The sequence below is a fragment of the Exophiala aquamarina genome, assembly GCF_000709125.1.
Source record: "Exophiala aquamarina CBS 119918 chromosome Unknown aczIA-supercont1.1, whole genome shotgun sequence".
NCBI lineage: Eukaryota > Fungi > Ascomycota > Eurotiomycetes > Chaetothyriales > Herpotrichiellaceae > Exophiala > Exophiala aquamarina.
In genome coordinates, this window is record NW_013550587.1 from 4,825,304 (window position 1) to 4,841,045 (window position 15,742).

General features: G+C 51.5%; 8 protein-coding genes across 8 annotated transcripts; 4 read left to right on the top strand and 4 right to left on the bottom strand.

The window, feature by feature from the left end:
* Window positions 1–437: 437 nt before the first annotated feature.
* On the bottom strand, window positions 438–2,330 carry A1O9_01697 (uncharacterized protein; the record flags this gene model as incomplete). Its single annotated transcript, XM_013410855.1, has 6 exons — window positions 438–550; window positions 640–873; window positions 932–1,543; window positions 1,600–1,822; window positions 1,882–2,213; window positions 2,270–2,330. The coding sequence occupies 6 exons, from the start codon at window positions 2,328–2,330 to the stop codon at window positions 438–440; spliced, it is 1,575 nt and encodes a 524-aa protein (XP_013266309.1).
* Window positions 2,331–3,312: 982 nt separating this feature from the next.
* On the bottom strand, window positions 3,313–5,185 carry A1O9_01698 (uncharacterized protein; the record flags this gene model as incomplete). Its single annotated transcript, XM_013410856.1, has 5 exons — window positions 3,313–3,716; window positions 3,767–4,369; window positions 4,433–4,501; window positions 4,558–4,642; window positions 4,919–5,185. The coding sequence occupies 5 exons, from the start codon at window positions 5,183–5,185 to the stop codon at window positions 3,313–3,315; spliced, it is 1,428 nt and encodes a 475-aa protein (XP_013266310.1).
* A 666-nt stretch (window positions 5,186–5,851) lies between these two features.
* On the top strand, window positions 5,852–6,679 carry A1O9_01699 (uncharacterized protein; the record flags this gene model as incomplete). Its single annotated transcript, XM_013410857.1, has 1 exon — window positions 5,852–6,679. One exon carries the CDS (start codon window positions 5,852–5,854, stop codon window positions 6,677–6,679), a length of 828 nt encoding a protein of 275 aa, XP_013266311.1.
* A 143-nt stretch (window positions 6,680–6,822) lies between these two features.
* Window positions 6,823–7,912, bottom strand: A1O9_01700 (uncharacterized protein; the record flags this gene model as incomplete). The annotated part of the gene is made up of 2 exons (XM_013410858.1): window positions 6,823–7,554; window positions 7,610–7,912. The coding sequence occupies 2 exons, from the start codon at window positions 7,910–7,912 to the stop codon at window positions 6,823–6,825; spliced, it is 1,035 nt and encodes a 344-aa protein (XP_013266312.1).
* An 866-nt stretch (window positions 7,913–8,778) lies between these two features.
* Window positions 8,779–9,556, top strand: A1O9_01701 (salicylate hydroxylase; the record flags this gene model as incomplete). Its single annotated transcript, XM_013410859.1, has 2 exons — window positions 8,779–9,452; window positions 9,505–9,556. 2 exons carry the CDS (start codon window positions 8,779–8,781, stop codon window positions 9,554–9,556), a joined length of 726 nt encoding a protein of 241 aa, XP_013266313.1.
* Window positions 9,557–9,866: 310 nt separating this feature from the next.
* A1O9_01702 (uncharacterized protein) lies at window positions 9,867–11,019 on the bottom strand (the record flags this gene model as incomplete). Its single annotated transcript, XM_013410860.1, has 3 exons — window positions 9,867–10,427; window positions 10,495–10,899; window positions 10,954–11,019. The coding sequence occupies 3 exons, from the start codon at window positions 11,017–11,019 to the stop codon at window positions 9,867–9,869; spliced, it is 1,032 nt and encodes a 343-aa protein (XP_013266314.1).
* A 402-nt stretch (window positions 11,020–11,421) lies between these two features.
* A1O9_01703 (uncharacterized protein) lies at window positions 11,422–13,269 on the top strand (the record flags this gene model as incomplete). The annotated part of the gene is made up of 5 exons (XM_013410861.1): window positions 11,422–11,597; window positions 11,646–11,939; window positions 12,004–12,185; window positions 12,238–12,599; window positions 12,658–13,269. 5 exons carry the CDS (start codon window positions 11,422–11,424, stop codon window positions 13,267–13,269), a joined length of 1,626 nt encoding a protein of 541 aa, XP_013266315.1.
* A 782-nt stretch (window positions 13,270–14,051) lies between these two features.
* On the top strand, window positions 14,052–15,219 carry A1O9_01704 (uncharacterized protein; the record flags this gene model as incomplete). The annotated part of the gene is made up of 3 exons (XM_013410862.1): window positions 14,052–14,733; window positions 14,795–14,866; window positions 14,921–15,219. 3 exons carry the CDS (start codon window positions 14,052–14,054, stop codon window positions 15,217–15,219), a joined length of 1,053 nt encoding a protein of 350 aa, XP_013266316.1.
* Between the last annotated feature and the right edge of the window lie 523 nt (window positions 15,220–15,742).

A 15,742-nucleotide genomic window follows, 5' to 3' on the forward strand; every position in this document is an offset into this window, starting at 1 on the left:
GCCAGGTACGTTCAAGACAGTACTTCGAAAAAGTGTGCCTATAGTTTCAATATGTGAAAGCGAGTATAAGGAACTGTGTGTACTGTGTGCACTGACAAGCAACGCTAGAAAGACTCTCTAGCATCATTCGGTGATTGCTTCACGTGGAATAGAACACCAGCTAACTGTGCAAGACGTTAACTCGATAGGAGCACGACGAACGAGTCAGACACAAATTGAGGGAAACGAGTGGTCCCGTTATAGGAGCAGTAGATTTTATGAGAGGAAGTGCAATGGTTCTGTTTTGATACAGCGATAACTAGACCACCGGCCTGTAACACAAGCTACTCGTGGTTTGGTCTAAGCTCCCCCCCCCCCCCCCCGCGCCCCCGGCCATCGATCAGTCCATTGAGATGCTCATGCCATCCATGAAACAGGAGTTTATCAAAGAAAGCTCCTTAGTGCTCGTGAAGTTGAATTGACCTTGGTCCGTGGTAATGCTTTCTGGCGTGGGCAAACCAGTTAATTACCGCGATCGTTATAAAGCCGACGACCACAACAGAGGCGTAATCTAACACCGCAGAAGAGACATACGTTAGCCCGAGCTGATTCGTTCTGAATGATACTTGCTGCAGATGAAACAATTCAGGTGCGACTTACTCATGGTTTTCGCGGTGACAGGACGACTGGCCGGAAGAAAGAAAAAGGTGGTCGTGACTGACAAACAGGCCACTGTTATAATGTTCACAGTCCAGCCCACCAAATTTGGTAGCTTAAAGGCACGAGATGGTGGGAGAGCCTGGACGGAGCGGCGGTTGTACAACAAAAAGATGGTCGGCATAACCAAGGTAATCTGCTGGAGGACGATCGCCGTGCCAACCAATGCATTGTATGCTGTTAGGTGCGCGACCATTAGCTGCCAAAAATCTCAAAGGTAGGTAATTAGGCATACCGAGTGTGGACACTAGGAAGAGAATGCCGACTAGGAACATAAGGCTGAAGTTCAGAAGCAAAGCATTGGCAGGTGCGCTGAGCTTCTTGTTCACGGTGCTCCATGTGCCGGGGAAGATCAAGGCCTTGTCCAATCCCAAGCTGAGCGCCATCATGGAGGCCACTTGCTGGCAGGCAATGCTGCCAATCGGCAGCATGATGATGATGGAAATGGTGAATGCGATGGCTGGTGCCTGTGACCCCGTGGCTTGTAGCCAAAGTTCGAACAGGATGAAGCCAGAAGGTGTCGTCAAGACCGACGTGACCTCCCCGATGCAGTACATCATCGAAAGGCCAAACACGAGCGATGATACGAACGAAATGACCAGAGAGGCGATGATAGTCCTGGGAACAATGATCGCCGGCCGGTTGACCTCTGCGACCAGGTGTGCCGCTCCATCAAGCGGCATGAACGCAATGACTGGCCCAGCGAGTCCGATCATGAATTGCGTTCCTAGCGACCAGCCCGAATTATCTGTGGCATTCAGCCAGACAAATGAAGAGGATTGTTTGTTATGTTGCAGGACCAGGCATACCACTGTGATGACCACAAAGGAAACCAAGCTGAGAACGACTGTTATTACTATTTGTTAGCTATTGGTCGTCCTTTCTCAACAACGGGCCACTTACACCCAAACTCGTAGAATTTTCCCAGTCCTCGGTGGAGGAATAGGTTGAATGAAAGGGCGAGGATATTGATGGCCACGTAGATCAAGAACATGGTCCAGGGCTTCATTGTATAGTCGGGATTGGCATTGAGGGCGAGGGCGTTGATGGCGTTGGCCATGGCACCCATGCTCGACGCACACATCATCAACCATGACAGCCAGCTGAGGAAGCCGCAGAAATAGCTCTAGATTGGGGGTTTTAGACTGGGCCTCGGAGCGGTTTTTAGGACAAGGTTGAACTTACGGCAGCTCGATTGATTCCTTTTGGCGCCAGGATGGACGTCCAGTGGTACTGAGCGCCCGTTGTGGGGTATGCTGACACCAGCTCACACAGCGTCAGTCCGACACAAGCGTAGATGATGGTGGTCGCGATGAGACCCCAGACGGTATTCATGGGGCCGTAGAAGAGCGAGATGGCCAGGTTGGCGGCGACCACCAGCCAGCTGTTGCTGATACTGTAGCCTGCGGACAGGATGCCAAACAAGGACAGGTCCTTTTTCAGGCCGATTGATTTCGTCCCCTCGAGAGCTTCCCAGCTGCCATTTTCTGGGCCTGCTGAGGCTTCGGAATCAGCGTCTGCAGCACAATGGTTAGAAGAAGGCTGGGAGCAAAGAGGGACCTGGTGTATGTACTGCTATTTTGAATCGACGGGCTTTTCTGAGGCTCAGACACGACAGCCTCTTTGGAAGCCATGCTGGAAGAGTGCGCGAAAGATGAAAGTAGGAGAGTCGGGATTGATGTGCGTTGAGATCAGCAGGAAAGCTCTAAGTTGTCATTGATGCACGGCGAGGCTGCCCCCTGCAGCATGAAGCAGGCGCCAGATGGCTATATCTAATGGCGCGCCAGGGTGACCGTCCACACTGGCCCAGAAAAGGGTCCGGGGAACGAAAGAGTCCGGTTCCCGTTTCCGGGAAACAAAACACAAGATAACGTATCGAACCCCACCCCTCGAAGTCTGAAGGCTGTCGATAACGTAACAGTGATAACGAAGCTTTGGGCGCCACTGGCCGAAGTGAATTGGCGAGGACATGGACCCTTGCCGTTCTGTTCGATATGGGCAATTCTCTCAACATAACAGCAGGGCCCATGCTACCAAGACAGTTCCCCGCTTGGCAAATGTTCTGGACCACCAGCGACGGACCCCCGCCTTTTTCCCCAGGAAATCGCTATTCCGCCCGGAACCCTTAAATCAGTCAGGGCAACGGGGGGGAAGGGTCTATGGACACTTTCACATTTCTACCACGACCGTGTGTTGCTATTGGGAAGCTGTAGCTATCGAGCACACTCCATGGGTTTGGTAGAGCGAGTTTATTCGCATCCTAGCTATTGTAGACCGCACCTGCAAAACATACCACTGAGTGCGAATTATCACGACCTCAATGGCGTTGAATTGATAAATTACTGTACAGAGAGGTTCTCAATAGGATTGGGCTCGAGTGCATAGGTTTAAGTGGATGTGCACTCGAGTCCCAATCCACGAGGAGTGACACGAATTGCGTGCAGCCTAAGGTTGAGAATTTCTCTCCATTTACGTCAGAGAAGATAGCCTGTTTTTTAATAGAATGTCACTCTCTGCACACGCCCCTAATCTCTATGGCTCGGAACCCGTGATCTCATCAATATCTCACCTTCCGGGTCCGGGGATACCTGATCGTGAGTAGCACTCGTTAGACTATCATCTTTGTGCAATGAACGGGGACAGAGGAAAACTCACAATTGCCTCAAATTCCCGGTCCACCGGTCGCCCTTGGCCTTCTCCCAACTTGATATTGTAGTTCAAGAGGACTTCGGCAACGATCAATTTAATGTTAATGTGACCAAGATATCTGCCGGGGCAGGCGTGGCGGCCGAAACCAAACGACAGATCGTTGTGGCCAACGCTGACGTAGAGGTGTTTGTTATCCTCACCAGGCTTTTGTCGTTCGTGGTAAAAGCGAAGACCATCAAACGTTTGAGCGTCGGGATATATGTGCTCATCGACCTGAATGGCAGCAGTAGGGATCTCAAGTTTTGTTCCCTTTGGAATGAAGAACCCGTCGGAGAGAGTAATGTCTGCGGTAGCTGCCCGTTGGAAAGTAGCTGTGAGAGCACGTCAGTTGTTTGCAGGCGTCATCACCAGGAATACAAACACATATCTGGCGCTCGGAGGCGCTGGCTCTCCTTGATGAAACTGTCAAGTTTCTTCATCTCAAACACGGCATCCTTTGTGAAATACCCGTTCTGGTCTCGATCGGCAGCGTCAACCTCTTCGCGAAGCATGGGGGTATATTCCGGGTGGTCTGCAAGATCGTAGAGTACCTGAACAATAGAAGAGTAGGTCGTGACCGTCCCAACAGCGACGAGTGTCATTTGGTAGAGCAACTGTTTTTCAACGTCGTAGGCGATAGACCCGTTCTTGCCGCTGGACATGTAATCCAACATGGAGCCGGGCTCCTCGAGGAACGCGCCTTTCAGTGCCTTCTTGTGCGCCAGTGACTCCACGATAAAGGGACGTGCCCTCCTCCATTGGTTGTTGATTGCAGCGCGCTCTGGTAGGAAGCGGTGGACCAGAGGCCGCAGGTATGGCGGCCATGCCTTCAGGGCGCGAATGCAATCAAAGGTGGATAACACATATCCAGTAGAAGCATCAACCCATTCCTCGCTCAAGCTTGCCGCCGTACCATGAAACACGCGAGCGTTGGTGTGTCCCGTGAGCTTCAATATCCGGTCATGAACTTTGACAGGAGTCCAATCTGCCACGGTAGAGTTAGACTCTCGTCAGTCTCGTCAGGAGGATAACCACAAAACCAACGTACCTTTATATTCGCCCATAATCCGTGCTCGATTGCGGATCACAATTTCATGCATGATGGGCGTAAGAGATCCTAGAATGGAGTCAGTCTTGGATATTGTTTGCACCTACAGACTTCTCCAAGCTTACCCAGTGACGCATTGAATTTCCCTTTGATGGCGTTGACTACGTTGTCAGGCGCACCGCCAAAGTATGTGTAGTCCTTTTGCATGTCCTAATTACTAGAGTTAGATGTGCCACGGAGCAAGATCTCGCCAAAACAATACTTACATTGTCAATGGATACCTGGAAACTCAGATGCGGGTTGCTTTTGAGCTCCTCGAGGTAACGTGTGGGCAACACAAGCTTCACACCTGGACCATGGTGTCAGTAATCGTGCTTGCCTCATCTTGTGAGGTGCTCTTACCGTCATTCGTATCGAGCCCATAGATTTCGTCGTGATACTGGTACTCTGTTAGTTTTGTCGGTCATTGCCACAGGGAGTTCTTACCAGTTCATATCCCTTTCCCATCAACTCTCTTGATTTGTAGCAATATGCTTGGCGTCGCCCTCTACTGCTTCGCACTTCGTCCTGGAGCAATATCGGCACCTTCGGCTTCGGGCGTGAATGGAGCAGAGTAAAAGCAAGAACTGAGATACCAAAAATGGCGACGATGACAGTGACGATTTTGGGTGCCGCGTCAAAAGTTGCCAGTTTGGATAGTCGAATGGAAGGTCCGATGAGGACTGTCTCATGCCGAAGGCTTGCCCTCGCCATTATCAGGATATAGTGACCGACAGCGACGACACCATCAGCAGGGGAGAGATCGTAGAGAAGATGGTCCTGTCTCGTCGTTTGCACAAGAGTATCCAAGGTGTGGGCAAACAGGGTAAGTCAGCCAAGATACAGGTTTTCACGCCGCATCTGGCCTACGACTATGAACCTGGACGAATTTCCACCAGCGCATGTAGCGATTCGAAGAAAGGGTTCTAGAAACGCAACCCCAGATTGTTTCAAACTAACGAATTTCCGAGCCGCCAAATCTGCTGGTCGAGGCTCGTGCGAGTGTGTGTGCAAGGTTCCGTCCGGGCCACCGTTGTTAATGTCCGGCTAACTAGCGAAAGTAGACCCTGTCGAGCTCATGGAAACGGAACCCGGAAATCCGTGTCTATACTACTCGGATTCGGGCGCCGCTGGCCAGGGTCTTTTCGGGCCATACTGAGTTACTCAACCTTGGTCTTGGCTGGATTCTGGCGATCCGGATGCTTCGACTCAATAGCGCCTTACCCTTGGAGCAATAACCATGACCAAGCAATCCTGCATTGGGTACCGCAAATTCACAACCCACATTCAGGCTCCTTCCGTATTGAATTTCTGCTATTAACTCGCTTTGCATCGGTTGCCTCCTGAGCCTCACGTGTCAAGACACAAACAACGGTCAACATGGATTCTTTACAGAAGGTTGCCTACCCCAAAACATTGATAGGGAGAGCCGCCGTCATATCAGGTTCATCGGCCGGCATTGGAGCGGCTATAGCACGTGAGCTGTCGGCTCGAGGCGCCAGCATCGTTCTAAATTACCCGTTTCCGGAATTGGAGGCAGAATGCAAGGCCGTCGGGCAGACTTTACAGACAGCTTGGGTTGCTGTCTGTGCAGACCTTTCGACTATCGAAGGCCCCCAGATTTTAGTTGACGCTGCTGTCAAGGAGTTTGGCCATATCAACATACTCGTCAACAACGCTGGCATTGTATCCCATGGCGCAACCTGGGACATCGACGTGCCAAAATGGGACAGGGCGATGAACTTGAATGCCCGAGGCACCTTCTTCTTGACGAAAGCTGCGCTGCCACATCTTACACCGTACAATCCGTCAATGCCTCCCGCACTTTCTGGCGTTTCCGGAGGCTCCAGGATCATCTGCATCGGGTCGGGAGCGGGACGTCAACCACAGCCGGACCTGATTGCCTACTCGGCTACCAAGGGCGCGCTGGAATCCATGATCAAGAACTGGGCAAAGGAGCTTCCACCAAAATACGGGTGTACTGTCAATGGAGTTGCACCCGGCCCTGTCAACACGCAGACATTCCGAACGGGCTGCGGGGATGCATTAGATGAAATTACAGCTTCTTTTTCAGCAAGTACGCCGTGCGAGGGTGGTCTGGCAGACGAAGATGATATAGCGTGGACTGTCGCTTTCCTGGCCGAGCCTCGGTCCAAGTGGATCAATGGCGAGTACATTAACGTCAATGGGGGCATGACGATGGATTGAAGTATATATCAATTTTGGTTATCCAATGCGACCATGTGCCAAGTATTGACTCTAGAAATAAATCTCGATAGGAAAATTACTTTGGTCATGCTTTGAATTTTGCCCAACAATAGGAAAACTGTATAAATATATCACGTCATGAGTCACAACCTGGTGATTTTTAGCTTCTGACATGCTTCCTTGAGCTTCTCGTCATCCCAAGCTTGTGCATGATCTGGTAGCGCTTGGCCTGGGTATCTTTGTCCGGCCTCTCCCACAAGAGACTCGATTCCGTTCCCACTTGCAAAGCTCCAAAATCGGACATATTTCGATGCGAATCCCAATCTGAATGGAACTTTGGCAGGGAAAAAGCATACTTCTCCCGGACGAACAACGCTGGGCTCGCCGTCGTCAATGGAGACTTCGAGTTCTCCGTCAAACACGACCAGGCAGTGGTGCGCAGAGAATGCCAGCTTCTGGTGGAACACACTCGAAGTGTACGCGTTGGAAGACTCGATGATGCTGATTGCCGATCTACCACCACTCTGCACGGTCGTCATGAACGGGCGGGACATGACACCGCCCAGCAACCAGCGCGGACCTTTGTTCGCCTTCAAGAAGTACGGGACCTCGCCGTCTGGCAGCACCTCATCCTTCTCTGACCAGTCTGATACGGGACACCCAACGTGATCTGGGTGCGCAAAGACGTCGAATGCCTCCTCCCAGTTGCCGACGAGATTTGGAAACATGCCTTGTTGCCGGTCGTCCCATTCCGGAAAGATCAGGCCCTCGAATTTGTCCGAGACGTGGCGGAAGAAATTCACCCAGTCCCCAGGCGTAATGAGGTCAATGGCCTTAGTCACCGGTCCTTGCGGATACGGCTTATGGATGGTGCCCTCCAAAAGGTGAGCTCTTGCTACAAGCGTAGGAGTCACTCGGGAAGCCACTTACAGGAGGGACAGAGGCAAAATCTCCTGGTCCAAGAAGACGGCACTCGTCACCATTCCAGCACAACATGGAACCCTCGGCCACCAGAAAGATGTCATGGGCGTACTTGTGGTGATGAAACGGCGCAGTGTCATTCTTCACGCCATCCCAGGCGAACACGGCCATGCCATTGTTAGTTTGTGCCTGGGAGGTGAACATCCGAAATACACTCTTGAAGCCCGGGATGGTGAAGATCTCACCCTCCAGCTGGGGCAGAATGTAGCTGGACCCATTCGTGGGTGGCAGTTTGACGCGAGGAATAGACATTGTACAGTGATGAGCCTTGAACCAGCTTGTAGTACTGCACGTTGGGTATCTAGATAAGCTATTGGGATCAGGAGTACAAGGCAAGATATCCCATACAATTCTATGCCGGGACCGTGCCCTTGTCATTGAAGCGGGGGGGGGCATCTTACGACGGCTTTGTTACTTGATGGATGCAAGATCCCGGAACCCGTCGGTCCCGAGGGCCTTCCATTGATTTTTTTGCAATTCACACAGCAAAGGTCACTATCTGGACGTATCGAGGGAAACCCCACATTTTCCGGAGTCGAGACAGGCCTGTGTCCCAAGACTGTCGCACGTCGATGTCTAATCATTTCAAATTCGTACTAGGAATCGGATTTTGTACCAACTGCGTGCCGTAACTGTGGCTAAACATATACCCTTCCACCTCCAGGAAACCTGCTACCCATCACGACTAGCTTACCTTACATCTTTGCAGTAACAATGGGGTCTGCCAGGGAAACCACCTGGAAGCAAATAGATATCGCAGTGATTGGAGGTGGCCTGGGTGGGTTCGCCGCAGCCTTGTCCCTTCGTCGAGCTGGCCATAAGGTCACCGTCTATGAGCGTGCACATTTTGCCGGCGAGGTCGGGGCATCGATTAGCTGCGCAGCAAACGGTACACGTGGCTGGAGGAGTGGAACGTCGATGTGTCCATCGAAAAGCCGGTCATTTTGCGCAAGCTGATCTCTCGTGATTGGGACACCAGCAACGAACAAAATATCTACGACTTGGCGGATTACAAGGAACGGTGGGGTTATGTGAGATTCTCCTCCACGTGCTTTCAAGTATCGGGGAATTAATCGTGAGACACACTCCAGGTCTACTACAGGTTTCACCGACAGGACATGCACCGGATGCTGATGGAGTCGGCTCTGGGCGAAGGCGACGGCATCCAGCCCGAACTGCGACTTGATTATAAATTGACAGACGTAGACTTTGAGACAGGACGTATTACTTTCGCGAACGGCACCGAGGGACATCATGATGCTGTTGTTGCCGCAGATGGCGTGGCGGTATGTACCGTACCATGTGCACCTGTCTCGAGATGGATTGAGGCTGACAGCCACTGCTCTCCAGTCCACAGCCCGGGCAAGGATGGGCATTGTGGAAGACAAGAAACCTTGCACTTCAACATGTCTGCATGCAAATGTGGACAGGAAGCAAGCCCAAGCTCTTGGATTCACCAAGAGTATCCCTTCTGGGCCAATGGTCTGTGTTCGTTGATGGGAGACGCGGCCCATCCCATGATGCCCGATCAGAGCCAGGGTGCTTGCCAGGCCATCGAGGACGCCGCGGCGCTCGGTCTCGCCTTTTCCAAGGCACACTTCCGCGGAGACGTGCAGATGGCTGTCCAGATCTTTGAAAAAGTTCGCAAGCCTCGAGCTACCAAGGTGCAGTCTGCAAGCGCCCGAGCTCGACTCAACATCACGGAGCGCATTGGCTTCTCAAGCAACACGAGCAACAGCAAGTATAGCGTCCCCGCTGAAAAGGACAAACTCACCATTGACGAGATGAACACGTGAGCTTTATCCTCCACAGTTGAACTTATCCGAAACCTGACATGTGAGCAGTTACGACATAAAAGCCCATGTCGCAGAAGTCTACAAAGCCAACGGTCTCTGAACAGTCATTTGTCCAGCCGAGTACTCCATATATATAGCTCTTTTCGTGAATAGACCAGGACAAAAGGTTAGCTAAGGCGTGATCAAGAGAATAAATACAAAGATGAAGTTCGGTCGCGGCGAAAGCCACGCTTCGAATCCGTTGTTGAAAATCAGCTTATATAAAAGTACCACCTGAGAATCTGTAATAAGGCGTCTATCGTAACTTATATACAGCACAGTATAGTATTTTAACTGATTTGTTGTGCCAGAGCCCGATCATAGACCACAGGTCAACCCGTTCTGCCATTGAAGTTTCCTGGCTAGCATCTCTAGCGCACCTTGTTCAACAGCCAGCCAAATCCGTTGTTGGTATCAACGGCATAATCTTGGCTCTTCGAGTGGGTGGGAAAATTAGCCCAATACACATGGGGTAGGCCTGGATAAATGTCGACCCTAGTCTTAACTCCATGATCCTTACGGAGAACGCGTTCGTAGAGCAGCGCCTCGTCCCTCAAGACGTCCATGCCACAGATCTGGAAGTAGTGGGGTGGGAGGTTTGCATGGCCGCTGGGCCAGTTGAAGGGATTCCAAAGTTCAGAGACAAGATCTGGTTTGTACGCTTCCTCGTACATATCCATCGCGGCTTTGGGGAGGATGGGAGCATCTTTGTTTTGCTCACGGCTAAGGTAGAGGGGTTGGTATTTCTCTGGCACGGCATCGTGGCTGAGAAGAGCGGGAATTCCGAGCCAGATGCCGGTAATCGGTGGTGATAGGGCCGTGTCTCTCGCCAGATGTGACAGAACTGCTGACATGTTACCGCCTGCCGACGTGCCTCCGATGATGAACCCAAGAGAAGGGTTGGCACCCAGTTGAGATGCGTTTGCCGCGACCTGTGTCATTTCTGTCAACTTCCGGGCTCGTTTTTTCGAGATCTTCTACATTTCGCTTGCCACTCACCCATTTCAACACGTCCCAGCTGTCGTTGACAGCCGCCGGGAAAGGATCTTCAGGCGCCAGGCGATAGTCCACACTGAGTGCGACCGCATGGTACCGCTGTGCAGCTTTGATGCAATTGACGGCATCCATCTCCGGACTTCCAAAGCACCAGCCTCCGCCGTGACATAGTACGATCAGTGGGCTGCCCTGCTGGGGCTGAACTGCTGGTTTGTAGGCCAAGCATCGCACGAGATGGCCGTCTCGGCTTGGAATGAAGATCTCCTCTTGGACAACATCCGGCTGGGCCTGACGCAGTATTTCTTCTGCAAGCTGTTTGTACAATGGTGCCCAAGCAGCGCGGACAGTGGGAATGTTCGCTACATTATTGTCCTTGTCGAATTGAGGCTTACCACCTTGCCGCAGTATCTGTACGGGACCTTATATTCTCTTCCTGGGAAGGCAAAATGACATGGCACGTACCTCAGCAAGTTCCGGGTCTAATCGGCTCAGCGCCAGCCAATTTTTGGGGTCCTCTATCAGGTCCATTGGTCTTGTGCAAAGTGGCTTGGTTCTAACGAGGGGCGAAGGGCAGAAAACTTGTAGTCCAATCCAGAGAGTTGATCGGTGACAGTCACGTTGCAAGAGCCAATGATCTACAGGTCTGTATCAGTGTACGATGAAACGTGGCGATGTAAAAATCTTTGCCGACAATCAGGCGGGCGGTGTGTATGTCAGGGGTGGGAAGTGGTGAGATTTTCGGACATGGGAGCTGTCCCATGAAAAGCCGGACCGACCGGACGCCGGCCCAATAGTTCGTACCCACCGAATCGTACAAAGCATAGGAACGCCCGAAAATAGCAGTGGATCGCATCGACGTGCAAATAGGCAACCTTAGAGCACATTGGACTGCCTCTGTACAGCCTTGAGACACGAAACGCAGAAGGGACGATGCCAGATCCTGTGGTTCAGTTGCATCACCCACAACTGGGAACGGTGAGCGGACGGCAAAGAGATGGGACAGCCCAGTTCCTCGGACTCAAATATGGGGTCTTGAAGCATCGATTCGCGATACCAGAGATCAATTCCGCTACCAGCAGTGGCATTGTCGATGCTACCAAATATGGGTATGCTTCATGGCTGTGACGCCGAACAAGCACTGAATGGCTTTGCAGACCTCCTGTCATTTTCCTGCCCGAATCCTGTGACATGGAAATGTCGTTTATTCAACAAACCCTGGACAAGCCGATTGTACCACCTCCTTCAGATCTGGAAGGCTTGAATCTTAATATCACTGTCCCAATTTTCGAGGTTGGGCTTCCTCACGCAAATACTCGCCTGCCAGTCCTTGTCTACGTACATGGCGGCGGGTTCACCTTCGGGTCAAGCTCGTACCCTCACTACGATCAGGCTCGCATCGTTGACATGGCTCGTCAGCGAGGGCAACCTCTCATCGCAGTCAATATCAAGTACGTATCCGCGTTGAATGATGTGGCACACCGTGCAAAGGTTCAGACCTCTGATGGACTCCAGCTATCGCCTAGGCATTCCCGGCTTTCTCACTTCCAAGGAACTCCGCGAGCTGGGCGAAGGTTTCGGGACAAACAACGGCTTGCGAGATCATCAAACGGCCTTCCTCTGGATTAAGAAATATATTTCGGGATTCGGTGGAAATCCTGACGCAATCACTGCCATAGGTCAAAGCGCCGGTGCTGGTAAGTCATGGCAGAGGAATGCTGAAAACTCCATGTTTCTGATTCATAACAGCCTCTTTAACTTACCATCTTCATTCTCGTCAACCTCTGTTTGAGCAATGCATTCTCCTCGGGGGAACCTTTCTCATGATGAGAGCTGGAGATTTCCATGTGCCTGACAGAGTCTATAAAGAGATTATTCGAGAACTGGGACTGGATCGGCTGTCGGCACCAGATAGAGTTAAGTCGCTCTTGGAGATGGATGCATCAGACTTCTTGTACAAGGTCGCTCCCAAGATGACGCTTGGACCTGTTGTCGATGAAGACATCATCCCGGAGGTGGCGAGGTTTTCCAACATCGGGGTGGAGGACCTGCTGCCACTTCCTGGGAGGAATTGGTGCCACCGGTTGATGACTGTCGACTCTGCATTTGACGTGAGTGAAAACTCACACCCAGTGACAATGTATCACCAGGGCTGACATGGTCGCATAGGGCACCATCATGGCATTGGTCAATCTTAATGCCCGCGAGCAAGGCATCCGAGAGGCCTTTCAAAGCTTTCTGAAATCCAGTCCAAAGTTGAAGGACTCGTCCACCGCCCAGCGGATACTCGACTTTTACGGCATCCAAGACAACACATCCGACCAAGATGCGCTCCATGCGATCACATCTTTCGTCACTGATACCATGTTCTACACTCCTTCGGTGGCCATGGCTCGGGCCTGGCAAAAGTCGTACGTATGCCATTTCAACGAAGGAAATCCGTGGAAAGGCCTCTACCAGGGCCGCGCGAATCACATGCTGGACATTGCATATCTGTGGCAGAATTTTAACCACACACTCACCCAGCCTCAGCAGGCCGTAGCAAAGGTGTTTGCAGAGCACGTTATTGGGTTCGCGGCAGGGGGTGAGCCAGTGCCGTCATTCCAACAAGCCCAGCAAGTGACCGTCTACGGACCCAGCAGTCTGGACATCTACTCGCTTGTGTGCCAACTGGGCGACGACAACGTCACTTCAAGACGGAAGGCAATATTCCGATTGGCCGATGAAGTCGGAGGCTTGGATGTGTTGTTGGATTCTGCACTGCATTTCCTCATGGGGTGAATGGGCGCAAGGACCTGCCCTGGCGATTAAGCAGCCGCTCATTTCAGCTCCAGGAGTAAACCTTGCCCTACTGAGACGTGCACATATTGAGCAGTAGATATGTCAAGGCAACTAGCATGCGTATCAGTATTCAATATTCTTAAGGGATCTGTTGGCGCCAGAGTGACTATCGACGGAACAGGCAGACAACCTCGTGATGACGATCAATGAGTCAGTGCTACAGCCTCTGGAATGCTTTGGAATCATGGAAAAAAGGCTCCAGGAGGCCATCTTGCATAGTAATTATCTATATAAACTAGAACGGTGACCATAGAATAGAAGAAGACAGAAATCTCAATTATGTTGACTTGCCTGTATCGATTGGCCCGTACAGTTGTACAGTCCAAATCCTCCAACAGGATCCCTTCAAGATGCAGGAGGTGTGCTAGAGTCCCAGGCAGCACTTCCATTTAGGTTTACGGAAACCGGGATCCGAGCCCGGCTGTGCATCCCCCTCCAGCAATGGAAAGTTTGGCCTGGAACTCCACAAACTTCAACCGTGCCAGCCCAGGAGTACTTTGCGCCATCCCCCAGCCTCGATGTGAGAAGTATGTTCAGATGCAGGGTCCACATCCGTGGGGAAGCGACAGGTCGCAATTCGAGGGCAGCCAACAGTGTACTTACAGTAGGGTGGTTTCTCTTCGACATCTTCCTTGAGGGTAGCTCAGAGAAGTGAACATTTTCCCAGTTCGAAACAAGCAACCCCTTAGATTCCATCGAAACCTATTTCATTTGTAGCCACCATGGTGTCCAACAACACTCTTGTATTCGCGGAACCTGCCGTGGGAATCCCGGTTGCCGGCAAGAATATCAAACTGGTTGACAGACCACTGGACTTGGACAAAGTGCCTTCAGGTGGCTTCGTGGCACGAGTGCTATACTCGTCATACGATCCGTACCTCCGACACAAGTTGGTGCCGGCCGAAGCAGCTCGGGAGTTTGTACCTTTCGATGTCGGGGCCCCCATCGTCAATGGAGCCGTTGTCGAGGTTCTCAAAGTTGACCAGTTGTCGGGTTTCAAAGTCGGAGACAACCTGGTCGGCATGACTCCCATTGCGGAATACGCGAGCGTCGACGAGGCCGAAGCAAAACAGTTCAACCCGATTCAGAATCCCTACGGCCTAGACGTGAAGCTGTTCCTAGGCGCGCTGGGCTTGCCCGGCATCACGGCATACTCTTCTCTCTACGAGGTCGCCAAACCGAAGTCGGGCGAGACCATTTTCATCTCGGCCGCCAGTGGTGCGATTGGTCAACTCGTTGGACAGCTGGCGCTGCGAGAAGGCCTCACGGTGATCGGGAGCGTTGGAAGCGATGAGAAGCTCGACATCATCAAAAAGCAGTTCGGTTTCCACCACGGTTTCAACTACAGAACAACCACCGATATTGTTGGAGAGTTGAAACGTCTTGCACCGCAAGGCATTGACAGTACGAATGGCCCCTGTGACATTGCTATTTGTGAGAGTGATTATCTGACCGAGTGCAACAGTCTATTACGATAATGTGGGCGGCGAGCAGTTGGAAGCAGCCATCACGGCCCTGAAAGACTGGGGTAGAATAGGTGAGTTCCGAGTATCTGGATGACTGAGTAGAGAGATTGATCGATGACGCATAGTTGCTTGTGGTGCCGCTTCACAGTACAGCATCCCTTATGACAAGCAGTATGGGATCCGCAATACTGGAGTCGTCATCTCCAAGCGCATCAGATGGCAGGGCTTCACAGTCTTCGACGACGGATTTTGGAACAAGTATGGCGCAGAACACCAAAAGAACGTCCAGGAATGGCTCAAAGATGGTTCCTTGAAAGCTGTTATGAGCACGACACACGGCATCGACAATGCCGCAGACGGACTGATAAGTCTATTCAAGGGCGAGAACGTCGGCAAAGCCATCCTGGAGGTTAGTGCCCCATAGGCAGCTGCCGGGATGTTCGAGGAGGATATTTATCATGTCCCCTGATAAGAGAATAAATAGAAGTTCCGCTCTCCGAATTGCCCCGGTAGCTAAAATTAAATTACTGCCATAACACTCGATATCACAATAGCAATTAAGAAAGACTAAAAACGGCGTTCACTACAGTCTTTGTTCCACCAAATGGTACTGTCTGTCTCTTCTTTTACCCCTCTTCTTAACGTATCTCGAGACGATATGGGTCGTATAGTATATGTACCCGGCCCACAAGGCTGGCGGTTAAGTCTGACTTCCTAGATATAGATATCTATCTCCTTGGGCCTAAGGGTAGTTCTCTAAAGTCTTTAGTCGTTTAAACGAAGTGGGCGGAGATTCATCATTGCCACGTAAGAGAGTAGCATAGGAGGCGCACGACTAAGTAGTTCGAGCGAACTAGAAAGGAGGCCGGGTTAGGATCCCCTAGTATCCTAAACGGGTCCCATCGTCTAAAGTTAAGTCTAGGTACTATATAATGAGCTAACCGTAT